Source organism: Triturus cristatus, chromosome 2_1 (genome assembly GCF_964204655.1).
Source record: "Triturus cristatus chromosome 2_1, aTriCri1.1, whole genome shotgun sequence".
NCBI classification, from domain to species: domain Eukaryota; kingdom Metazoa; phylum Chordata; class Amphibia; order Caudata; family Salamandridae; genus Triturus; species Triturus cristatus.
The window spans coordinates 516,324,462-516,351,950 of record NC_140581.1 but is presented as its reverse complement, the minus strand read 5'-3'; the positions used below and the strand labels follow the sequence as shown (position 1 = coordinate 516,351,950).

The 27,489-nt window shown below is 44.7% G+C and overlaps 1 protein-coding gene across 1 annotated transcript in view; it reads right to left on the bottom strand.

The window, feature by feature from the left end:
• Positions 1-480: 480 nt before the first annotated feature.
• Positions 481-27,489, bottom strand: part of ATG10 (autophagy related 10) — a 549,992-nt gene continuing 522,983 nt past the window's right edge. Inside the window, exons 6-8 of the mRNA XM_085632419.1 lie at positions 13,013-13,110; positions 4,408-4,529; positions 481-3,486 (exon numbers count right to left, since the gene is read on the bottom strand). Of these exons, the coding sequence (XP_085488545.1) occupies positions 4,412-4,529; positions 13,013-13,110 (216 nt within the window). The 3' untranslated portion in view covers positions 481-3,486; positions 4,408-4,411. The remainder of the gene's footprint in view (positions 3,487-4,407; positions 4,530-13,012; positions 13,111-27,489) is intronic.

The following is a 27,489-nucleotide window of genomic DNA, read 5'->3' as shown; positions in this document are numbered from 1 at the left end:
ATGCCCTGGCACTTTTCTTTCAGAAGAATGTTCAAGACATTTTTTAACTACTAATCAGTGCACTCTAATGACTGCCCCTTCCTACCTCTATGTCAATGAGGAATCTAGGTTCATGAGAGAATTTACTGAGCTATCTGAGGAAAAAATTAGACAGTTGATCTTGAGTACTAATACAGGTTCCCCTTTTGATCCCTGTCCCCCTTCCATAATTCAGATGGTCCGGGATATTGTGGTAAAACAGCTTGCTACTATTTTTAACATCATGTTTCAATCAGGGATTTTTCCTTAAGATTGGAAGAAAGCCTTGGTTTTGCCACTTTAAAAAAATCTAATCTTGACCCCCTAGACACTAACAATTATCGTCCCAATGCTAGGTTTCCGTTTCCAGCCAAACTTGTGGAAAAATCCATGAATGAACAGTTGACATCTTTCATTGAACAAAACAACCTATTAGACTCCTTTCAATTTGGATTCTGTAGTGGACATGGCCCAGAGATGGCCCTTATAGTTGCTACTGAGGAAATTCATGCAACTCTGGACAGTGGTGGAAGAGCGGCCCTGGTCTTAATTCACCTCTCCGTTTCATTTGATACGGTCGACCACAGTCACGTGGTTGACCGATTAAGGGCTTTAGGAGTTAGGAACAAAGCGACTGTATTACTTAAATCTTTCCTCACCTCTAGAGTTCAATTAGTTCAGCTCGATGGATACACCTCTGAATCCTGTGCTTTTCCATGCGGGGTTCCTCAGGGCTCCTCATTGAGCCCTTCATTGTTCAACATCTATGTTACTCCGCTGGCAGCACTCATCAGATTCTTTGGGTTATCATTGGTTTCATATGCAGATGACACCCAAATAACAGTATCCCTTCCCAATTCTAATCAGGGTATTGATGAATCCTTTTGCAACTGTATGTCTGCAGTTAGCGATTGGATGGGAAACAATTGGCTCAAATTAAAGGTGGTGATGTTATTTGGCTATAACACATCCTTCGAGACCCCATCATGCAGGCCCAAAGATATGGGACTCTTCCCCTCTCTAAGAATAAACTCAGGAACCTAGGAGTCCTTTTGGACAATAAATTAAAATACAAAAACCAGGTCAATGCAGTTATCTCTTCTTTTTTCATTCTAAAAACCTTGAAGAAAGTTATAAATTTGATCCCTCATTACCTTCTGAGCTACTCGCAGGACTTAGCTGATCGTTACCCCTTCTCAGGTATGTACCGTTCGTTTTCCCACTTTGACAGCAATTCATGGCCCCGCTGGTTAGTGTGTATTTTACCTTTTATTAGGTTTGTTCGGAATTGCGAGCTGCTCCAAGCCCACTCGACCACAAGTTAACATTCTGGCTGGCGTATTATCGCATTACCCCTCACTTGTTATACCAAGTTTACCCACTTTGATTCACAACACCTTTGATTAACGCGCCCTTTGCTCTTTAGCAGTTAAGCCTGCTCAGCTTTTCTCGCGGACTCGTTTGTGCTTTCACGACCAAACTATAAAACTCTCAATGGAGTATTATCGTATTTCTTCCACACTCGTCACCCTCTTTCTTGTTTTAGGAAGCATGGCACTCATTATAGACTGTGTGAGTCTATCTATTCGTTATCTATTAGTTATTTTTACTTTTTAACGTTTGGGTTCACCTTTATTATTTTTTTAACATTTACCATTGTTTTTCATTATTGCTCGATCACCTCGTCTAAGATATTTGATCACCCAGGTTTGCGTACCATTTTGTTTTGCACTCTTTTCCCACTATCCTATCACCTTGCATGGTTGTATAATCCATTTTATACTATGTTATTTTGATTACCTTGTAAGATGCATTCCCCTGACGAAGGGCCAGTCCTGAAATGCATTGGAATGATTGATTCATTTGATGATTGATCTACATATTGTGATGGCTTACCAGGCGCGCAACTCCCATTGGGCTGAAAGGGCTTCAGCCCCCCAACCCGTCGTGTGGGTAGGCCCGGGCTGGAACAGCTTCCCCGGCACATACACAGCCGCACCGAGTACTTCACAGGTCTTTAAAAGACTATTTACTTGCTATCGAGGCGTTGTTGTTTTTTCACCCCTTCTTAGAGCCCCTGCATCTCCACTCTGACTATCCCTGGAAGAATTAGCCCCCCCCCGAAATTTTTAGTAGTCCCCCACCCCCCGAAATGTGGCTCTAGTTGCGCGTCTGTGGCTTACCACTGTATGTTAGTTGAAGAATTTACTTCAATAAATGAAGATATAAATATGTCAAGGCTTGGTGATTGATGGGCCTGCCTCAGGAAAGTTTTTCTGACTTAAAGTCTAAGAGGTCTATTATGATGTAGGGCGGATCGGATCCGCCCTACATCATACCTCGCCCGCCTCCCATTTCCCCATGCCATATTATGATGGCGGAAGGTACCGCGGCGGATGGAAAGACCGTCCGCCGCTTTTCCGCCCGGTCGACCGGCGGGAAAGGGTTGCATATGGTGGCGGTGTCTGCTAGACACCGCCAGCCATATTAGGATGCCAGCGGGAAGCAGCCAACGCTGCCACAGAAACGCATGCGGATTCCTGAGTTGGGGGCCCGGTGAGGGTCCCCTGGATGTTGGGGGGGGGTGGGGTGGGCACATGGGGGTACCTATGGTACCCCCCTGCATTTGCATGGATGATGTGGCAGGCACCGCGCGGTGCCTGCCACGTTGTGCATGCAAATGCACACAGTGCAGCCACAGCACTGTGGATGCCACAATTGCCGATACGGGACTGCCGCACTACTGGCGGCCGGTCCCAGCACCGCTAGGGTGGCGGGCGGACTAAAGTCCGCCCGCCATCCTAATGGGCCCCTAAGTGTGTTTGTTTGTCTATGTGCTAGGGATTGCATGTGTATGTATGAATGTATTCGTGTGCATGCCTGAGACTGTGTGTGTATGTATGCATGTCGGCTTGGGTGTGAAGTAAATGTCTGCCCCGGGGATTGGCAAGGCCCAAGGCACAGCCCTGGATCGTGCTGTTGGGCCCCACCACTTCCATAGTGCACCATCCGCCACTGCCTCTGAGTCAGTTCTGGGCACAAGGCCTCGCCCCCGTCAAGGCTCCGTCCCCTCCTCACATGGTGACATATATTTTTTTCAGTTGGCAGGTCTGCGCCTGTCTTTTGTAAACATCAGAGCCAGCTGCTCGAGTTCTATTTTATTTAACTTGTTCAGCTGACTGTGACAGCCTTTTGCACGATAGTTTCCAGTGGGAACGTGGTGATTTTATCAGAATGCGTTGGTCTATCATTATATGCATGGCACTCGGCAAGGCTGTGTGTCCCGGCCTGCAGAAATGATTCTCTCTAAAGAGTACTTCACAGAGATTTTGTTTCACAGTAAAACAGTTTCTAGAGCACACACAGGTCGACCCATGACACCGGAAGCACTGATGATGGCAGCAGTCCATCCTAGTCGAGGCTGTAGTCACCGCAGAGATTATCAACCACCGTAATCTCTTCATGTACCTAAAGAGGAAAATATAACCACAAAATTGATATAAAAAAGCAAAACAAATCTAAATACAATCACAGTACATCAAGGAAAACTTGTTATAGAGTATACAGTACTACCCTCTTTATCCATGTAGCAAAATGGATTGCTAAATTGTGGTCAGAAGGGCTAGAGTCGTTAAGAGAGTTATGGCTGAGCTCTCACAAGGCCAAAACGGTTACACTTCTATCAGGTAACCTTGTTTCTGTAAGGACTATCAGGCTCACCATTGGCAGCTTGGTACAGGCAGCAAGACTTTCCTCAGAGGAAAATGTATGTGGTACGTGTGCAACTACATCATATCAACAACAGAGTGCAGTATTCATTATTTTTACTTGTATTAAGCTCAGTCTCTGGTAAGTGTTCTAGGCTACATTTCAATTCATCAACATTTTGCTCACGTGCCAGGACAGACTGGGGCCCACCATATGCAAATAAGTCTTGACCCGCCACAAAAGGGACAGTGCAGCCCATAGTGGTAGGCGATATCCCCTATGGAGGTAAGTAAGCGCATTTGTGTTCCAGCTTTGTGAGCCATAAACTGATTCTTTTAGTGTGCACCTACACTGATATGCATACAGATGGCCCTGTTTACACTGGCATAGTGAGCAAAAATGCAATGAACTGGAAGAAGGCCGAGGGTAATTACCAGGGGCTGATGCTAATGCAAGCATTCTACACCTCACTCTGCGTTCTTAGCAAGAAAGATACAAGTGTTAGACTAATGTAATATCAACAGGCCATTTATCTGCAAAATATTGATGAAACAAGAGTTTATCTATGCCATTGGATTGCCACTCCTACTGATAATGTCTTATTAAAACTCCGTTTGTGTTTTCGTATTCATGAAAGTCATTAATAAATCTAGAGTTTTATATAAAATGATGTATTCATACCATTTTATGTCTCCCCGGAACATGTTTCCTGGTCTGATACAGCCAGGGCGTAGCTCACAGGTAGGTTTATCCCCACAACAGGTCCTACTATACTCAGCCACGAGGTGATGTAGTTGACATATCTAAAAAAAAGGTAGAAAGTGGGAAGTGTTACAAATTGAGTGGTGTTTTTAGATCAGCAAACACTGGGCTCAGTCAGTTTGGTGCCAAGTTTCTACCTTCCCTACTTAACAAAAACGAAATGTTCTTTGCATAACTTTAAATACATATGAAAGACAATGTTCTCAAATTCCCGTTTACAGTTCTGTTGTTTGAACTCACATGCTCTAAAAACTAAATCTACGATGTTCACAACCATTTTGTTCCCCCTAGTTTGAAACTAGATTGGCCCACCAACGGCCAAACGATTCTATTCAATGCTACCATCACTGTAGTTCTCGCTTCCCCTGCACTAAAGGCCATCTTCAATGCTGTCAGCTGACGCATGTGGTGGTCTTCTGCCACTCTCCATTCCAATGGGTCTCGCAACCAAAAATCCAGCAGCGGGACCCTCGTGCCATCCACCCAATGGCCACCCGCCGCTTTGCCAATAATAGGGCAAACTGGGCAAGGCTGTAAGTGATTTTACGCCCCTTGGGTCAGGACAGTACTACTAACAAGCAGGCTAGCAGCTATGCGTGGTACTACTTGTCCCGGATAATCCTGTACCTTCACGCATCTCCCTGTTAGGTGTTTGAGAGTGGCCCCAATCTCGCCACAGCGCGCACACTTAGCCTTTAGTGGGATGCATGTTAGAAAACATTTGACATAATGCAGCCATCTCATTTCACATTCTCTGTACCACATGATGATTATTATTTAGTTGTAAAAATCCACTCATTTTGCAGTAAGAGAAGGGGAAATAAACATCAATCTCCATTTTAAATAACAGAATAAGCAGCAATTTGTCACAAGACATTGCCTCACATTTCACCTCTGTCTCTGAATGCAGAACAAATGCTAGAAAATAAAAGCAAAACTGAAAGGCCTCTTTATCAATCAAACAATCATTTATAAAACACAGCGAATCACCGGTGAGGGTCTCAAGGCGCTGGACTTCCTAGCTGCTGCGTGGTGATCTGTTCATTGAAACAGCCAGGTCTTGAGACCTTTCCTCAATTGTTTATTTTTAAATAATATTTGTATTGTTTTTTTGCATTTAAACATCAACAAAATTCAACTGAAGTCGCATGGTACCACAAAATGCCATAATAGATGCCATCTATATGTCTTCATCTTTAGCCAGAAACACTTCAAGCGCATTATTATGCATTTTTCCCCCTTCTTTTTTTCACAAAGTCTGATTTTGCCGTCCCTAACATTCATAGTAAGAGTTCCCCTCTATATCTTTTGCACTCTCTTGTGGATTATATTTCACAAGGAACATATCTGGTCTATATCCACTGTTACATCCAGCCCATAATATTTCCTCCACTTGCCCCATACCTCGTGGAATGCTTTCGGGCACACCCTCACCTTGTATGGGACCCTCTCTGCAGCCACGTACATGTCCATTCCTTCTCTCCATTCTCGAAACGTTGGCGTGGTCGTATCTCTCCACCATCTCACAATATCCCTTTAGGCCACCACTAGTCCTAATGTGCTGAATATCAGTTGTGATCTATTTATATCTATATCATTCAAGATTCTGAGTGTCCTGACCTTTTATCTCGTGTTCTAATCATTCAAGATTCCCAACAATAGAAATGTAGGATCAGGGAGGATATCCGACTGCAATATTTTATTAAGTTCCATTATGACAGCCTTACAGTATATCTGTATATGTGCACACCCCCAAATGGTATGATAGAAGTTTCCCTCCTCCCGTCCACATTGGTGGCACATTGGGTCCGGTGCACGCCCTATCTTATGTAGTCTGGCCTGGTCGTAATAGGCCATATGCAATATTTTGTATTGGATTAAGCGGAGATGGATTTGATTTCAACCTCCCTGGGATGTATCAGGGCTGCCACCCAGTCAACCTCCTCCATTGTGCCTACGTCCTTTTCCTGTGTGCCTAGTCTGTCTGGAGCATTCTTGTTTAGAGTATTATACGTGGCCGATACTCCCTTTGTCATGAGTTATTCTTGGAGTAATCTCCACTCTGGTGGTCCTTCCTCAATTGTTGGAGCGATGAGGCGGTCCTAAGGTGCAGGGAAAGGTTGTGCCAAGTTCTGGCCGCCAGGTGTGAGAAAGAGCCTGCTGCTGTTGCCCTGGCAGATCTGAGGGGTGTCTGAAAGAAAGAGGGGGGCAGATCGTGGGTCTGGTTGGTTGGTGGAAGGTCATGTGTTTGTTGATGTGTTCTGGTCCTCCGTTGTGCAGCACTTTGTATGCGTGAGTCAACAACTTGAACTTGCATCTGTTCTGGATCGGGAGCCACTGTAGCCTCTTGAGGTGGGGTGTGGTGTGGGTCTGTCTGTGGAGGGCGAGGATGAGTCCTACCACTGAGTTTTGTATTGTCTGTAGCCTCTTCAGGAGGCGTGCAGTGATTGATATGTACTGTGTTCCCACAGTCGAGCCTGCTGGTGACGAGGGTCTGCATGATGTTTCTTCTGGTGTTGACTGGGAGCCACAAGAAGATATTGCGGAGGAGCATGCATAGGGTGTCGAAGTATGCAGATGAGACTGCGTTTACCTGTTTCTTTATAGCTAGTGCGCAGTCCAAGACGATGTGGAGGTTGCGGGAATGGTCTATCGGGGTGGGGGATGGGCCAAGTTCAACAGGCGTTGAACGTTTTTCTTAACTCCTGCAAGGTTATTTAGGGGGTGCTGGAGTACTCCCGCACCCCTGATTCCAACACCCCTGTTGTTGACTCTCTCCCAACACTCACACATACCTGAAACCATATTGCTTTATCCACAGGATAATCAACTCCAGGAAAGTAGGCTAACTTGTTGAACGATTATCCATCTCCATCCTCCGCTAGACAGCTCACAGGCCCAACCTGCAACAGTTCACTCTTGCTATTTATTCCGAATACAACTGTTTTCTCACTCATTGTTATGTGCAGTCCTTTTTTCACTCAGTGTTCAGGCTTGAATACTGTTAATATATCTCATACCTTGTTTCTTGGGATCAGGTATAACATTGATACCCTTTTCTGCCTTCCTGTATAGGCTTCTCAGCCTCTCCTTTTCATTTTAACTGATATTTTTATTATTTTTTATTGATTGTACGTAAATATAAGAATGCCAGCCAGAATAGAAACATTCATACATCCATTTTAGTGTCTCTTAAACCCTATTAGCATAAATAGCAACATGGAGATCAATGTTAAGTACTTATATATCACAGACAACGTTAATAAGGGATTACCATATTCAAAATACCATATTCCAATCCACCAGGGACAGTTACTTTGAGTCATAGCAGTCACAAAGACTTTGAAGACCTTAGACATTTCTGGTGACTCTTTCGGTAGAATTGCAAGTACTGGTTGCCACATATTGTCAAAGCAGTTTATGTGTCATCCTGCCCACCAACCCTCTGATAAGAGAGCTGGGGTTTTCCATCTTTGCCACTGGATTCAAGCTAGCCTGGCTGAAGAGGGCTGTTAGCCCGAAACCGGTCCCAGGATGCTTGTTTCCGGTCCAGGGAAGACATGGCTTGGCAGTTCGGGCTGGACTATTCCCATGAGGCACAGGGTCAGGACTGATTTGCATATAGCTGTGTCTGAACTGGGGTGGCAAACTGAGCTAAAGAATGATGATAGATTCAACCCAGATCTGTGACTGGGGGTGAGTGTTTGAAAAGTTCCAGCACTCCGTCCATCATCTCTTGTGTTTGCTTTGTTCGCCCTAAGTTGGCAGGGTATGCCCAGACGTGGGTCCCTTGCTCGCTTTGCCACTGGATTCAAGCGAGCCTGGCTGAAGAGGGCTGTTAGCCCGAAACCGTTCCCAGGATGCTTGTTTCCGGTCCAGGGAAGACATGACTTGGCAGTTCGGGCTGGATTGTTCCCATGAGGCACAGGGTCAGGACTGATTTGCATATAGCTGTGTCTGAACTGGGGTGGCAAAGTGAACTAAAGAATGATGATGGATTCAACCCAGTTCTGTGTCTGGGGGTGAGTGTTTGAAAAGTTTCAGCACTCTATCCATCATCTATTGTGTTTGCTTTGTTCGCCCTCAGTTGTCAGGGTATGCCCAGACGTGGGTCCCTTGCTCACTTTGGCACTGGATTCAAGCTAGCCTGGCTGAAGAGGGCTGTTAGCCTGAAACCGGTCCCAGGATGCTTGTTTCCGGTCCAGGGAAGACATGGCTTGGCAGTTCGGGCTGGACTATTCCCATGAGGCACAGGGTCAGGACTGATTTGCATAAAGCTGTGTATGAACTGGGGTGGCAAAATGAGCTAAAGAATGATGATGAATTCAACCCAGATCTGTGACTGGGGGTGAGTGTTTGAAAAGTTTCAGCACTCCGTCCATCATCTCTTGTGTTTTCTATCTAGTGAACATAACTGGCATTGCTGCAAGTGAGCAACATTTGTGACATAAGTATTCCATATTGTTTCATGATAAACTCCATAAATGGCCCCTCAAATCCAATAGAGCCACCTCAGGTTTTTACGGAATCATATAAGCCAGCACATTTTTTAATTTTGCCAATACCTTTTCCCAGAAGTAGGGTCGTTTGGGACATACCCTGCAGATGTGCAGTTAATCCCCACCCATACTGTTCATGATCAGCAGTTGTTTCATCAAGCCTATAAGTTTGTCAATACAAGTTCCCACTCCAACTTCAGTTCTATCAAATCGCGTATACATTGCTTATCCTCACCTACATCTATACATTTACCTCAAACTACTGCCTGTAAGGCATTCCTTAAGATATCCCACCAGATAGGTCCCTCATCATTAATTACAAAGCATTTCTGGAGCTGTTACTTTAATTAGGCTGTGTAAATCAGATCTCTTGTGGGACTGGTATCAAACTTTCATCAGCCCCTAGACTTATGGCCTGATTTAGATTTCGGCGGATGGGTTACTCTGTCACAACGGTGGCGGATATCCTGTCTGTCGAAATATAAATCCCATAATATCCTCTAAGATTGATATTTCAGCGGATGGGACATCCATCACCGTTGTGATGGAGTAACCATGCCCCAAAATCTAAATCAGGTTCTTAGTTAATGCCAGCAATGCTTATTAGTTCAAAATTTACACTTGTGTGTCCCACGATAGTGTGACTATCTGGTACCAAAACAATTCGAGAGTTGGACCTTTGTACATGTGGAAAGGTAGACCCTATCTAGAGAGTAGAACCTTCACGCCCACATATGTTGACATGGAAACACTCAAATAACTATCTATTGGATTTTTGTCTTTAGTGCAAACATTAGGTTAAATAACCTAACCATTTAAGTTCTCCTTCTACACTCTCTGTAACTTATCTAAAATTATCAATAGAAAAGTCTCTTGATTGGCGTTAGAGGCCTAAGGTGTCAAAAAAATTCAAATTTAAAAAAAACTGTATTCGATCATTTTAGAAAACAATCATAAAAGCACAATAAAATTCATGACAATGGGAAGACGGAAACCAATGGGTTTGACTAGAAACAGATTAAAACACATTAAGATAAAAAGGACATACTTTTTCTTGCAGATACAGATTTTAAAATATATACAGCAGTAAAATAACACACATCAGGTTCATCAAGTGCAAATAGAAGGCTCATAGCGGATTTCGCAGTGAGCACAAATATTTTTTAAAAAGTGGTTTCAGGTAAGTGATACGAAAACACAAATATAATGGGCAAATCAACAAAAAATGCTCAGGACTTTGTTTCGAAATCCCATCACACGGGCATGGGGTAGAGGTATGTTTCTTAATTTGAGGGTAAGCTACCAGTTTATGAACTATCCCTAGTCGCAGTCTAGTAAGGACATGCTGATGAGAGTGTTTAGTGACCAATTTTAGATACTTTGAGAAGCCAAATTCAGCCAAATTATAAGAATGGTAATATATGTGGGTAGAAAACTGGCATGTGGCATCACTACGTAGTTTAGCTTTACCCCCCAAATAAACATGTTTTAACTCCTTCTTCGGTATATCAATAGCGCAGGCAGGGTCTTCAAAGACGTTCAAATTAAACACATCTCTAAACGTAGTGATAGTATAATTAAGCCATGGGATCAGTCTAAATGTATCTAAACGGAGGCAATCATTGATAATTTTCCTCGTAAAGCCAGTTTGTTCCTTAGACCAGATAGATCTCCATACCAGTAGGGGTCTTAATCCTGGCCTAAGGTGTCAATAATATCATCATCCCTCCACCAAGATGCCCTTTAATGAGAATTAATATCCCTTATTAGGTTTTGCCTGCAAATCGCTTGCGCTGTGTTTGCGAAATCCCTTGTATTTAACACATCTTAAAAGGGAGCTCTTATCAGTTCCCATTGCCAAATTACTATGTTCATTCGCTTTTGTGTGGTACCTTTTTTTTGTTAGCTTTCCCTGGCTGCACGCCTTTATGATACTTCTATTAAAGCTGCTCACACAGTTTAAGTGCCATTCACTGTCGAGATAAGATCTCTTCCCACAGAAAGGACACACAGCTTCTAACAGAATGCTGGAAATTGCTTGATTTTTAATATTTAGTTGTGTAAAGCAGATGCTTTAGCCTAACAACGTTTGTGGCATTTTCTATTCATGCCTCAGTACCTTTCTCTGCACTTTGTAGGCATTATTGGAATTATTTTTTCAACTTATTCTATTTGGTCATTATGATCAAATTCTAAATGTTGAAATAAACATTGCATGTTAAATATATGGTTAATATGCAAGATCTATGCTATGTTTTACTACTAAACAGGCAGCCCCAAGTGCAGTTACCTTGCAGACAACAGGGGCTTGATTTAAATGGTGCAGCAGGTGCAGTGACCCTGCGGCTAAACGTTGTCATAACGCCACTAAACATCAAATATTGCTATATTTTACTACTAAACAGGCAGTCACAAGTGCAGTTATCATGCAGGTATGATGATGGATGCATCCTTTTTTTTTTATATCTGATCCACGCCCAATATGCCCAATACCAGGGTATTAGGGACCCTGCCGCCCAGATAGGAGGCGGTTCCTTTAATCAGCTCCTCCCCATGAATTACAGGGCTTTAATGTTGCCAGTGAAACTGCAACATACTCCTGGGGGGACTGAAGAGTTCACATGTTGGAATCATCCTATCTTTGGGTTTCTTCACCAGGTCTTATAGTGTGGTCTTCCTTGTAATACCAGTTATAGTCTGGTCTTGGCATACTTGACAGGGTTAGACCTGTAGTCGGTGAAGTCATCAGGGTCTAGTGCATCTGTTGGTTTGACACCACCGACAATCAAATACTCCTTAGCTGGCTTTAAATATTAGAAATTGAAGATAATGAACTTGCCTGGTTAGAATCCTTCATTTCTGACAGTTCTCAACAACCCTAAATGGTGCCACCCATTCAACCTCCACCCTGATTGATTGTCCCTCAAGATCAGCTCTCTCTCCACTCCAGTTTGATCTTTATATCCAACCATTAGCCATCTTTTTTAAACAGTATAAACAAATGTTTATTTTTATTTTGATGGCAAAAATTGTCGTCAACTTGAAAGATGACCCCATTAACCCCTTAACTGGTCTCCCAGCATTACTAACATCCATTACATCATGGATGAATCTTCATTCCTTAAAAATTAACCTTAATTCCTTAAACCCTAATCTTCATTCCTTAAACCTTAATGCTTAAACTGACATTCAACCAATTTTAAATATACCAGTCTTTGGGAACCTTCTCTCTGGCTAGCTAGCCTAGGCAATTACCCCATCACCCATGACATCAGCTCACAGTTTGAGAGTCAATGTAGATACCAAACTGAACATGGAAAAACAAGTATCTAACATCACCAAGTTTTGCTTTTTATCAAATGTGCACCAAGCGCCATCTCACTCCTTTTCTCTAATTCCCAATAAGATTATGATTGTCAAGGTCTTTGTCCACGCTTTCCAAGACTTTGGTAAGTCAGCCTACTTAGGCATGACTCAAAAAACCCTTAACCGGCTAAAAAAAATTCAAAATGTATTGGTTGGAGTTATCGTTAATTAAAGAAATTTAATTCTGTGTCAGTATATTTAGGACAGCTGAACCGGCTTCCTGTGAAGAAGTATATTGTCTTTAAGTCGGTTTGTTTAATGTTGAATATCTTCCATGATCCTGCTCCAAATTCCTTATCCTGTAAATTTTAAAAAAACATACCTACAAGAAACCTTGATTCCCCCTACGAACAACTTTGTTCTCCCCATTTCAGAAACATAAACTGGGGTGGCAGAGCCTTTAGAACTCGAGGAGCTAATCTGTGGAACCTGATTCCCTCAGGAATAAGATACTAGACCCAGCTCCTAAAGTTCAGAAAGGCCTTAAAACATAGTTCTTTATGCAGCATTGCGGCTTAGTCTATCCTTCTCCAAAGAAAGCTAAAAAAGAAGCAACGAGAGTTTCCTTTGGAGTGATAGTTGTGCTATATAAGCTCCTAATAATAAATTAAATAAATAAATACAACAACCAGTGTTCTAAGTGTGAATGAAGCGCTTACCTTTGCTCCTTCCGTGAAGTGATCAATATCGGAGTCATGAATTCATTCGTCCGGCAGGGATGCAGAACAAAGAAAGGCTGCCCAAGAAGAGGATGCTCCTGCAATAGTAATCATATATTGTAGTATGTTAGCTGAAGGTAACCTTATTTCATAAAATAGCGACACAGCCTTATATTGAACCATATCCACTGAATAATGTAGAAATATAGACACAAATGGCAATGCTTATGGCAGGCACTTTATAGGATTTGATTTGATGTTTTGTGCAGAGTTCCAACCTTTACATGTACGTTTTGTTAGAAGGATTCATGACTGTACACCTTGTCGAATAGAAGAAACTGCAGCTTTTTGTGAAAGGCGTGAAGACGGGCTCCTTGCCGCAGTACCAAGGGTGCATATTTATACCGTTTTAGGCTCCCAGCACAACAAAGGAGGCCCCTCACACGAGTGCCTTACGGAATTTTAGAACTGACAGTACATGGAATGCAAATTTCGATTTACAACATCAATTTGTTGAAAGTTTTTATATAGCACGGAAACCACTAGCTGCACTCTCGGTAGATTGAATAAAGAGCCTTTGAAGTGGGTTGGAGCTCTCACAAGCGCAGCAGTCTCACAATGAATCTTTTGCTGGACTGGAAACATAACATGGGTGCTATATGGCAGCATCTCTGTAATATGGTCACCAGTCTAGCATTTTTAAACGCCTAAATACATAATGCACTGGAGTAATTCAGTCTGAATCCAGTGACGGCACTAGTGTGGGTGCCCATTCTTTTTAATAACTCAATGATAATACTCTGCATAACAACGAACAATTACAATTAACATTTTTGTCGGGCTGTTGTGTGGGATGTGAAGGGCAGGGCTTCATACAAACTTCAGGAGCCGTTCAAGTAGGAAGTAAGGTTGTATTCTATGTTTGGCACTTACATCACCCCTCTTGGGTTTTATTCTCCCTCCAACAGTCCCCATCTCCTAGCTTTCACTCCACACCACATACCGCCATTCTAAAGCATCATTCACTCTCAGCATTCCAAACACCAGTTTAGACTTACAGGGAATGGGGACTTACAGAAACTACACTCCTCCCTCTGTTACAAATATAAAACAAAGAACAGCTATTCCCTTGCACATACAGTACAGGGACAATCACTCAATCTCCAACAAGTCTATGTTATACTCACCTACACAGACACACAAAGACAACAAACAGCAGTCACAGAAAAGATGAGACAAGTGAAGACATGAGGCTTCCCACAATTCATGCCATACAAATAAACAAGAAAACAACTAGGTTGTGACTACCACTGCACAACGGTCACAAACGTGCAAGTCTTGCAACCTCCGCGGACATGAGGCCTTACCACAATATGCCTGCGCACTCCTAATAACACCATATAACATGTATACAAACAGGACTTGTACTCATGTAGACCTAATCAAGCAACAGCCTAAGCATACACACCACAGGCTTTCTTTGCCGTGGGTTTCCCTGTCATCTTTAACTCTACATAGTCAAGGCATAAAACAACAAGCATTGGCATAGCCAATAGGTCTCGCCTTTGGGACCTTATAAGTGTTTAGCCATGCAACAGTTGCATAACTAAATACTTATAAGGTCCCAAAAGCGAGACCTATTGGCTATGCCAAGCGGCCGTGCGGCCGCGAAAGTGATCGCGAGCAAACATCAAAGTGAAAGTAATCGCGGTAAAGCGCGGCGCGCGCGCCCGCGCACATGCACTGTAGCTCTAGGCTGGCCTGGTAGCACTTTTTGGAGCCCTCTCAATAAGTCTCGCCAGACCAGCGCATGCGCTGGGTCAGGCGAGACCTAAAAAGCATAGGCATAGCCAATAGGTCTCGCTTTTGGGACCTTATAAGTGTTTACCCATGCAAGATTTGATGTTGTTGCACCAAGGATATTGTGCTGCATAACTGAATACTTATAAGGTCCCAAAAGCGAGACCTATTGGCTATGCCAATGCCTGTTGATTTCTGTTACATCTAGCAGTGCTATAAAACCAACTGTGATGGTACATTAACAAAATTAATCTGAGTCACATGTCAAATCCCAGTATGTTACCAGATAAAATAGGCAGAACATTATATCTGTGGAGGTTGCATGACTGATAAACATGCTAGGATACAATGCAGTATTTTTCAAAAGGTTTGCTGTACAGGAAGTTTATGCTACACTGAAATATACAGAGTTGGTTGCTTGTACGAGATATGCAGAGGCGGTAACCTTTAAGACAAAAAAAAGTAAAGTCACTACTTGCAAAGAAGAAAGATACAGGTGTCCACCAAACCAAAATGTTCAATGCTATGGCACAAGTGTTCATGCTATGCTTTAAACGAGGTGCAGAATTCCCCTCGAAGTAATTCTTTCCTTACTGTGACACACAATTAGCTTGCCTTCCTTTTCAAAATCTGCAGAAACCCACAAGGGAGATGGTCATCTCAAAAACTGTTCTGTTAACTAATTCAAGTCATTGATAAATATCTAAAGTACAAAACCCAACAATGCAAATCCATTAGGGAATCCGTGCAATTTCAAGGGAACAAATAGGACTTTCTTTTAATGTCATGTTTTCAATGAATGCAGTCTTTAAATAGAAAAAAAGATACGGCTTTTTCACGTTTAGGTGCATTACTTCCACGGAAATAGAAAAAGCAGAGACAAAAGGTGAAGTTTTTCGCAAGTAAATCTTCACAATTTGCTGAGATTACCTCAGCTTAGTACTGAACATAAAAAACTACAAGCATTGGCCGCGTGCGCGAGATGTCATAAGTGGTGGGGGAGGGGGAGAAGCGGGAGTTGTGTGCGCGCGCGGCCAAGGCTTGGAAAACAAGTATTGGCCGCGCGATTTGGGCGGAAAAAGTGAAAGCTCCAGATGGCGCCTCAGGCGCTGAAAGCTGCCGGCTGCGCACGTGCACGCTCGCGTGAACGCAAGCGCTAGGCCGTGTGGCAGCACTTTCAAAACCCGTATACTAAATGTCTCGGCCAGACCAGTGCATGCGCTGGATCAGGCGAGACCTAAAAATGGAAAGTTTAACCATATATCACTTCAACTCAAAATTCCATTACCAGACTCCAACACAAAACCTATAATCACAACTACACTTATACATGATTTCCCCAGGAATCCACATCACATTACTAATCTACATAGCACACAAAAACTCGCACACCTTCTCCATCTTCCAAACGCAACATACACAGCCCCCCACACTCGCACACAATGGGATGGAGACCAGCACTCCATCCCACCCAACACCCAGTCACACTAGCTGCCCAGACCAATATGATCAAGACCTAGGCTGAAAAAAGTACTTAATCTGCACCCAGAACCATGCCCTCCGGAAACTGCACCAGAAAAAGTCAGGATGTCTTCTGATCAACATGATGACAGTCTCCAAAAGACGCATACTAAGAAACGATTGCATCAACACAACAATTAACCACTAAGGTAGTCCAGCAATACAACCATTTACTCCGGACCACGTCGGCAGGTAACATAAAAAATAAATAAAAAAGTATTCAAACACAACAGCGACCAACTCCACTGCATGCTGACTGAATACAACACACCACAAACCAATCACAAACATACTACACCTCCTGTACAACACACATGGCAAACCTTGTACAACACACCTGACAAACCTTCTAATTTGTACAGAAAGCTGACTGGCACCAGATCACACTCAGGCAATACTAGTGTACTAGTGACTATCATCACAGGGTAGTACATGTCCCCACATTTTCACTCCGTTACAACCTCTTGCGACATGGTACTTCCCTTCTCCCACATTACCCCCATGGGGAACTTGCCTATGCAACTTCTTATAGCAGGGTACAACTCTTTCCTTACATAGCATACTGCAGTGTACTCTACCATGCAACTTCTCACGACAGAGTGCTACACTTCCCCAACTTTATGCGCTATATGGAGTATTCTCTTAAACACCCTCTAGCGACAGGGTGCTAATCTTCCCCAACTTCACATACCATGGAGTACCCCCCATAAACCTCTAGCAACAGGGTATTGCTCTTTCCGCAGTTCGCACCAACACACAAGTTCCCTTCACATGTTTCTCTTGCCATGCACAACAAGCACACATCTACACAACACACAGATGGGTATTACACTCTCTTCTCCAAACTGCTAATTAGATTCCATATGGAGTTGAGAAAAAATGCCCCTTCTGTACTCCACAAGCAACCTACAGGTGGGTAATTTAAACTTTACACCCTGTCTTGAAGTACAAAGCATTCAGCACACCAGCACCATTAGTTTCCAAACAACAGAAGTCAACTTACATGGAATCTTGCTAATCTGCCATATACATTTCCAATAAGATGCATATGGCTAAGCTTGCCACTTTTCCGAGAGAACAATACCAGCTATTTCTTGTTGTTTTAAGGTCTGCAAATCCGGACAGGACACTAAAGAGGACTTTAAACAAAATCATATGTACTAATTTGTAACATGACTTTTCTGCCTTTGTTTACTTCATTTATTAGTCCGGGATTGTTAGCACAGCACAAGAAGACATTTAAAAGTGCTTTCAATGTATGTCTGCTGTTCAAAATATGTACAGATAAGAGCTAAAAATGCCAGCGTGGGTGATTTTGCTTATGTTTGTACCAGGTGAGGCATTAAAATACTGGTGGTGCCGGTAGTAAACCAGTGGAAAACCACCATATGGCACATGTCAATATGCAAGAATTACCAGCCAAACTGTTGCCCAGCCTAATGAACCTTGCAGCTAGTGAGAAATAAGGCACAGTTCTTAACAGAAGTACATAGAATGCAAACTCCATGACCGCCAAATAACACTGAGGATTAATTAACTGAATGTCACATCTTAACATCGTAGTTGGACAAAAAGCCAGACTGGCGAGGTTTCAACTTCCCATGACCTCAGGACACAGTATACCCTTGAGCGACACCGCCTCATTTATATCTCCATTTTCTTTGGAGCTATTCCTACTTTTTCTGTCTTAACCAGAAGACCGTTGGTAGTCTTTCCTCAACGCCTCCAGACATGCCTCACTCAAGCATCAGCTTGCTACCCTCCTTTATGATGTCAAAGTCTACACAGTAAGCTCCTCCTCTCCGACACCAAGGTCTAGAATCCAAGACATCCGTGACGCCCTCCCACAAGAAAGTTGCTCGACTATGCTCCAAACACCACACCCTTGTCTTCCAGCGCTGACTGACTCACACCATAGATGCAAGTCCCTCTTTCCCTTGTGCTGCACACTCTCCCAAGACTGCTGTCCAATGCCTTACCCTGGGCGCGAGTAGAAGCTTTGTCATCTCTTCTGGTCACTTTGCACCGTGTAACATAAAATATGGTGAATGCCCTCCACAGGCATGGCATAGCCTGTGCCACAGTCAACCTAACTGAGAATTCATACCGCGCCCTCACCTGCGCTTCTCGTCAGGTCCTTGCCTGAAGCTCCAGGAGTCATTTCAGAGTTATGCTTACTGTAAAGGAGATTTCCTTCCTCTTCCCACTGCCTCACCAGCATTTTCCTTATAACATTGTCTCTGTAGCACTGTCCTTAAGCTTAAAACTATTCATTGGGACACATCCCCTCAGTTATATAACTCTCCTCAGTCGTCTCCTTGTCTTTGCCAGAATCTTGACCAGACTCCTAACTGGGCTTCTCCTGCCCAGCAGCAAGTGCTGACACCACATGATGGTGAACTTGAGGGTGAGTGGCCGCAGACTAGTCCTCCATGGCCACACGGCCGTCTTCCTTCTAACAAAAGACCTCCTCCTCGGTCAGAAAGGGCTCCCAACTGCCACCAGAGCACTGCTGTATTTTTAGACAGGTCCGTTAAGAACTTGGTTTCAAAATGTTGACGTTAGAGTGCAGACCTTCATTTTCCCTCCAACTGACCCTATCTCCTAGCTTCCACTCCATACCCACCTTCATTCACTCAGCCCCAGCTCAAACTTACAGGAACGGGGACACACAGGACGACGCCATATTAGTCTGACATTCCATCAACAGATTCGGATCTAGTGCTATTGTCAATATTATTACCATTTTTTTTTTTACTTTACTTTTGGAAGGGCCAAAATAATGCAACAGTATATCATTAGCTGATAGGATTACCCAATGAGTCAACCCAGAAATCTGCAGGCCACGAGTTCGAATCTCAGTATGGCCAGCTAAGCCTACAGTGGACTGTAAATAAAGTATCATTACAGAGTGTGAAATAAGACCTGTATAAACAACACAATTTATTTATCTAAAGGTTTTATAGAGGGGGCAGGTGGATAAGAACCTGTTTGGATCCACAACCATATATTCAGTCTCATCTTCTCAGAGGGATAGATAGATCATTCGTGTCCACCCAATATTATAAGACATTGAAAGGTCATGACTAAGAATCTAAATCCTTTTCCTGATTGTAAAACAGCTCACAGCGGAGTCTCCAGTCGTAACTGTGAAAATAAACTCCACTGGAGTTCAATTTATTTTACATACATCATAAAACAAATCAGGTAAGGTAGTGTGCGGAGTCTAAGTTAAAAAGAGGTGATATTTGGAATCTAAGTTAAAAAGATACCAAAGTGGTACAATGAGAGATTTGTGGTACTGTGACTTAAATTGCAATGTAACGTGTTTACTCAGTTGATAATCTTACCTATTCCTCTAATCAGTTGAGTTAGTCGTCACTGTCTCCTGTGCCTTTAGTCCTATGGTGTACTTCTTTGCATTATGCTCTTCTTTAAGTCTCCACTCAGCAGGCAGCTGCCAGTACGGGATGTAAGGATGAACAATGGAGGCCAAGGAACACACCTGGTTTATAACACCAGTAAATAGCACAAAAGCCACAGAAGACTTAGGCCTTCTGGCACTGCCCCCTGTTACAGTAACACATGACACTGGGTTCATGTCATACAGAAATAATAGATCATTAGTGATCAACTCTACAGTACTCCTTGTGCTGCTGAGTTGATCGCAAACTTGAGTATTTGGAAACAACAGCTTAGTTGGTGCTTAACATACTAAAGAGTACGCATTTGTTTTATTTTTTAAATGGTGCTGTCGTATTTTTGGGAAAATGTTGTTTATGCCCTCGAAACTGTATTTCAGCTTCGGATATTTTAAGATCCAAAGATCCGTGGAACAACATCATCTGCTTTTTTCGTTTTTTAAACTCGTAAACGAAATGCAATTACAGGCCGATTTTTGAGGGAATGCTGCCATCTTCTGCTTCACCAAAGAACTGTTGTACATTTCCTCAAGAATGCTATTGTATCACTAAGGTCCTGATGTACAAAGCCATTTTGAGGTTGCAAAATCACACGATTTGCCGCCGCAAAATAGCTGTTAGTTAATAAACCCATTTTGCTATTCGGTAACAAGATTAACTAATCCCAAAATGGACTTATAAATGCTTACCAAATCGTTATTTGGAAGAGGCATGTTTAGGCGTTCCTTCCAAATAGCGATTCGTTGAGGGATGCATTAAAGTTTTGTGATGGTAATCCAGTCGCAAAACATTCAAACGTTGCTGGCTACTAAGTTGGGCTGGTAACACATTTGCAAAAGGGAAGGAGTCCCACTTCTCCTATTGTGAATGTAAAAATTAAAGTTTGTTGGGGGGTAGGCAGTGGTCTAGAGGACCACTGCCAACTTTCAAATGTAGAAAAAAAAGCTTTTCTTTTTAAATGCACTCCTGTTTCCTTTAAGGAAAATGGGCTTCATTTAAAAAAAAGGTTTACTTTATTAAAATGTGATCAAAGAGACATGGTAGTCTGTTGACCCCAGCAGCCCCACTCATCCCTGTGATGGCATCCAATCATAGTGAGTAGTAATGAATGACCTACCTCATGAATATTGATGAGGTAGATCAGTTTGCAACCCACTACAATTCAACATTTTGTGAACTAACCTATTAGAACAAAGGTCAGTTCATAAAATTATTTTCTGTTGGCAAAAAGTTGGAACACATTTTCCCAAAACCTTTTTCAAATTGTAATTCTGTATATCAGGCTCTTTTTTATTTGCCTATTTAATTGTGTAATGTGCTGCACACCATACTTCAGTCTCCTCTGAGTGCTCTACTTGCCAAAGACTATATATTTTGAAGAGGAAGAGATTAGAGCCCAGTCAGTGAAGCTATGGGCCAGGCTGATATTGTTGAAACATGGCTCCATTTTGGCAACAAATAGCTCTAATTTGGGACCTTTTTAAATTGAAAAGAGTCAATTTCAGCGAATGGGGAAGGCGAGGAGGATTTCACAGTTAGATACAGTATTCACCAGTATGAATGTTACCTAAGATAAGTAATTTATTCTTCTGCTGGATATTTATAACTGCAGATTCAGCACCTTTGGAAAATATCCCAAAGCAGTATCTTTCCTGGTGGTGGGTCTGTGGAAATCTATGACTTTGGCTGCTCATCTAATAATCATAGCAAACGAAGGAGACTCATCGGGGCGGAGTGGAGACGGGGGCTGGAGTGCAGGGGGGGGGGCATTGTCAGTGGGGGGAGCTGGCCTGTGTCATGAGTGTTCTTGTAGATACATATAAAAACTGCCATCATTTTATTGTGGGTAGAATTCGTCCCCACCATCACCATGGTCACCAAAGGTTGGTTGACTCTGGTCAGATCTGAGCAGCTGTTGGAGAAAGGGGGAGGGGGGGCTCCTAGACAATTATACTGTCTTACTGCAGAGTTTATGGGGCCTGGGCGTGTAGGAACTGAGTTCTAGCACAGCTTTGGTCGAGATGGATTTAGTTCAAATTCGGACAAAACAATGGGATTGATGTCCTCCTCATGCATCTGTACCAGCGGCAACGGGGCAGAAGCTGGTATGGATCGTGGACGAGAGGTTAGATCCAGAGTTGGAGTGGAACTCAAAAGGGGTTCAGGAGGCGCGGATGGGCAGATCTACCACTGGTAACTCAACTGGAGGCACCAGCGGATCCAATGGGCCCTAAGGCCCAACAGAGGGAGCCATCAGGGAGGCAACAATGCAGAGCACGCCCTCCCTAAATGCAATAATCTGTTGTGGAGTTGCCGACACACCTGGAATTTCAAGATGAATCGGAATCAGCTCCTCGGTGGGGGATTAGAAGCAAGACGGTGGAGCACCTTGACATCTGCGCAGCTTTTCTGAAGGAGAGTGGTGAGGATGATATGAGGCCCCCTTGTACTTTTTGTATTTCTTTGTAGCATTTGAGTTACCTGAAGATTTGGGCCGTGATGATGACTTTTCGCAGGAACAGTCCAGAGAGAGGGAACAGGTCCATGTCCTTGACTTCAAGCGGGAGCGGCCCTTATGCGACTTACTGTGAGGCCTAGAGATGAATAGCCTGAAGTGGTGTTCCGGTTTCACCTTCTAATGCATCAGGGCACATTTCTAGCACGACTTGAAGTTGTGGCCTGAACCCAAATATCAGATTGACAGCTTGTGGGGTTCTGTCACAGACATTTGTTTGCAACAGTCCCTACAAGGCTTACAAATACCACAGAATATAATGAACTTGTAATAAGCGGATAGAATATGCATGATGTTTGTGACTGAGTAACCCATCCGCCAGACTCTAAATCAGGTCCAATTTCTTTTTTAATAGTGGCATTTCTAAGATAGAGTCTGATCACCTGCGATGGACACTTTTGGAAGAAGGAAGTGTGGGTAGCTTCTGTAAACTGCTTTATGGATAATGTATACTAGTTTCCAAATGCTCCTTCAGGTACCAAGATTAGGACTGCAGAGAAATGATTACTTTGTTGTGTAATTAGCTAGCATAGCTCCTTCATGTAATGCCTCTTTGAGAGGGGCTTGGTGTAGTTAAGTAATTCCATTAGGTAAATTAGTTAGTCCAGTGCAAGACTTGATTCACTTGCTTAAAATGATTTTCTAATATGAAAGCACTAATTGTCGCATAAGAGCCTGACATAATAGCGTACCCCTATACCCAAAGAGTTAAAGTATGCTTGCATACTAGTCAATTTTTCAGGACATAAATAAGGGTGATATTTGCCCGGTGCTAAAAATACCGTTAGCAGTCTCCAGGATACAGGGTACCCTGGTAGTTGTTCTCCAGGTGAAAATTTAGGACCAGTGTCTCGTTTAAAAGCAATATAGACCGTAACATTGGTCAGAACTGGATGTAGTGAAGTCCACTACACAACGGGGTCGAGAGACCTGCATCAGTGATTTATTTGTAAACAGTAATTAATGGAAGTCCAAAGAGAGATCGCCATAACTTGCCTTCATCCTTTACCCCTGTGGTATCTTTTACAATGAAAGGAACCTGATGCTAACAAGGACTTAGCCTTAGCAGCCTTCTGGTTGGGTAATAAAATACAAACATGTCTAGGTGCAGTGAGCCCTGGGACTCGTCACTGCAACTGCTGCACTAATGATTGCTACACCCTAGAAAAGAGTGAGAAGCAGGGAAATAGCCCAATGGCTAATTTGCAGACTATGGATTGCTGTCTCAATGTGACTGAAATGTGTGATCTTGGACAAATTGCTCACTGTTGCTGTGTGTCAGATACCTTACCCACCACCTGTGGATCTCCTAGGTGTTTTGCAATGTCAGGGGAGTTCACTGGTAAAGTGGTTGTAAATCATTGGCTCTGCTAGAGCTGTTCATTTTGTTAATTTTAGGTTATGCAAGTTATTAGTGTCATCTCTATCACAATCCCGGACGTTCACTTGGGATTGGATGAAATGTTTACTCCCATGTATTCTTTTTTTTTTTGCAAATCTATTTTTATTAAGTTGAGATCATAATACAGGAGCATATCGTACGGCATCACATTTCACATACATTGGGTCAGAAACTTATGCAGGCTAGTAAATCATGCCAACTGTCAAGAGGGAGGGGACAACCTAGTGTCTGTTAGCGCGCCCGCCGCCACCCTCCTGAGATCCAGTCACTTCACCCTTAGTAGTTCAGATGTCATCTCGTGGGAAGGGGCCAACCCCACCGCCCACCAGCCATGGAGCCGTACAGGGAAACTAAGCTCGCCTACGCAACTGAGGCGTCAGTAAAATCGAAAAGGTTACATGCAATACAAAGGAAAGAACCCATAACAAAGGCAGCGTGTACATTGACGTGTATGGTGTGCTCCTACCCCCAGCCCGCCCCGACCCCCCCCTCTAACTCCAGGAGCACCCCTCCAAGCCCTAATGGGCGCAGATATCCCCAAGTGTTCCCAAACGCCTCACCTGTGGACCAATGACAATGGGGGCTATACTGTTTCGCCAGCGAGACTGCCTACACTGAACCGCCGCTTGCGCCATTGCCATCCTGCCTGGCCTCACCCATGTCGCCTGTGGTACCCTCCCCCACCGAGCGCCGAAACTCAGCAAGCAACTGTTCCCAGCGGTCCGCCATGGGCTCCCTCCGCAGCCCCAGTGTATCCTCCCTGCGGATGGCCGTCCCCTCCGCTCTGGCCCATGCCTGAAACGATGAACTCCAGGCCCTCGCGTGCGGCGGGTCGGGCGCCTTCCATCTCCTGGTAATGAGGCGCTTCGCCACCACGAGCCCCAGGTCCAGGAATCTGGACACTACCTTGTCTTTGGGCGATCTGGTAAATTGGTGCAAGATGTGTTCGGGCCAGTCAAAGGGAACGCTGCGCCCCACACTCCCCTGCAGCTGCCCACTAACCGCCCTCCAATAGGCGTGCAGCACAGGGCAGCCCCACAGCATGTGTAGCAGCCCCGCCCCCAGCTCACGGCACCGAGGGCAGAGCGCATCCGCGCGGTGGAAGTACCTGTTAATCAGCTCAGGTGTGAGGTAGGCCCTGTGGATTTACTCCCATGTATTCTTGTCCGTCACTGGCTGCCTGAGGCCTCTTCTTTAGCCTGGTTAGCTCAGCTGTGCTTGTAAACCAGTAGTGCTGTGCAGTCTCTCTAGTACAGGGGGATTAGGAGGACAACCAACCGCCAAGAGGACTTCCCCTCGGGCAGATTAGGAGGGAGGAGCAGTCCTAGAACTGCCATTTTGTATTGGGCTATATGTGTAGCCCAGTACAGCCCAACACTATATAGGGGGTTAAATTGGGGTCCCTACCACCATTTTAGGTTCAGGTGACCTGGTGGCTGGTCACAAGGAGATATCTGAGGCAATATTCTTGTCTTGGGTGTTTTTCACTCTAGGAATCGCCTTACTGTTCTTGGAGCGATGTAGTTTGATGCGCCAGGTGCAGAAGCGATGCAGCTTCTTCAGGAGGCTTGACCTCGTGGTTAGAGGGGAGACCGCAGTGTTGGTGGCCCACCCAGAATGACAGGCGTCGTCGGTGTGACTGCGACAGTGGTAGCATGCTCATCCACAAAAGTGGTGGGCTGCGGTGTGTGCGGAAGCAGGGGTAAGAGGGAGGAGCGGCTCTATGTCCAGGAGAGCAGCCCCTCGAAGTACAGCTAAGAAGGGAGCAGGCCCGTCTGGCGTAGGCTGGGCCTCGGTAGGCCCGTCCACATCTGGGGTGTTTGGTGGGTGGGGCGCAGCAGCGGCAAGAGGTTGTGGTCTGCGCATCAGTGTTGTGGTGGCTACGGTAGCAGAGACACCCGGCGCCAAGGAGGGAGGCACAGCGGCCCTTCCGAGCACACTGCGCGTATATGGGGCCACTAAGAACAGGAATGGGTAGAAGCAGGTGGTGTCAGCTGAGTCACCCGCTCGCTCCGAAGTGGGAGAGCGTCAGCAAAAGAAAAAGCGAGTGGTGTCAGCGGAGCAGTTCGCATTGGGAATGGAATCGCGGGCCAGAGGCAGTGGGAGGAAGGGGTAGGGAGGGGCCATGAGGGCTGTTTCAGGACTGAATTAGAACCTGTATGTAAACAGCAGGCGGTGAGGTTTGTGCCGCCTGCTGAGACAACACATATAGCAGATGAGAGTGGCCATGGTACAAAGGAGGTACCTGGTCCAGACAGGGACACAGCAGAATGGGGGGGCCTTGACATATTTGGCCACTGGGAGGAGGAAGTGAGGGGAGGAAGTTTGGATTGGGTGGCACAGCTGGATGCCTATTTGGGAAAAGGTAGGTCCCTGCAGTGGGACCACTCGGGCCCCAGTCATACAGAGCTGCAGGAGTGCTATGGAGGGAGCGGTGCCGGACCCCATAGAGGGGATACCTTAGGGTCCGGGATGGGCCCTGCATCCGCTTTAGTGGCGGCCATGCTAGAATGGAGCGGGGAGTAGGATGAAAGGGACGAGAAGCTCATGAAAGGAGAGGATTTCATTGGCGCGCCCATGAGACAATCTGGGGGGTGGAGGGACAGAAATCCTTCTGCGGGAGAGAGGTTACCATGACTGGTTGGAGGGCATGGGAGGTACATTTCAAATGTCGGGGCAATACATGATGGATGTTGATGTGGGCACCGACGAACAAGACAGTGCCCATGGTAAGCAAAGCAGAGCGAGCAAGACAGAGGTTGGTACTGTCACAGGGGCAGGTGGTGGGGGGGAGGGGCAGAAGAGACAGGAGAAAATAAAGATGGGCCAGAAAGCAAAGAACTCAAGATAAAGAGATTACCCTACATGGGCGTTACTAAGCCGTTGGAGGCTCATCTCATTTTAGCCATGAAGGAGCATATTTGGAAGGGGAAATATGTGGAGATGCCACTGGATTCAAGATAGCCTGGCTGACGAGGGTTATGAACCCGAAACCGGTCCCAGGATGCTTGTTTCCGGTCCAGGGAAGACATGGCTTGGCAGTTCAGGCTGGACTGTTCCCATGAGGTAAAGGGTCAAACTGATTTGCATATGGCCATGTCTGAACTGGGGTGGTGGAGTGAGCTAAAGAATGATGATGGATTAAACCCAGATCTGTTGACTGGGGGTGAGTGTTTGCATTGCTCAAACGCTCCGTCTATCATCCCCTTTGGTTTTGCGATGCTGAAACTCCTTCATAGAGAGGAGCACTCTAAGGAGGGTTTGAAAGAGGAAGAATATGAGTTGGCGAAGCGGCCAAAGGTACCTGTCACAATAGAGAATATGGACCACGGCATTTTTAATTTATGCCAGCGTCTATAGCGAAAAATATCAGCAGCGCTGCTTGGCCATGTTTAAGTACACAGCTGCAATCCAGAAGGCCCAAATCATGGGGGGAAGGATATGCTTGAATCCGGTACGATGAGGAATTCAGGGCGCATTTGGTCTGGGACTATGAGGCTAAATGGGGGGAACTGGATTCCGATCTCAGGCTGCATGGGGGCCGTGAAGCTGAGCAAGACGATTTTTACGGAAAGCGGACTGCCAATAGTATATCACCCCTTTCAGGGCCGTCCCACCCGGGGAGGGTTGGGGGTGGCAGCAAAGACACAGCCAGGGGAAGGGGGCACCTTCTGGGATATAAACAAGGGAATGTGTATGCAGGAATACTGTAAATACTGCCATATGTGCGGGCCGACATCCACTTGTCAACTGTATTGAAGCAGGTAGTGGCTACTGGGGGCAGGGCGGTGGCAATAGCATGAGGGCAGTTAAGGGG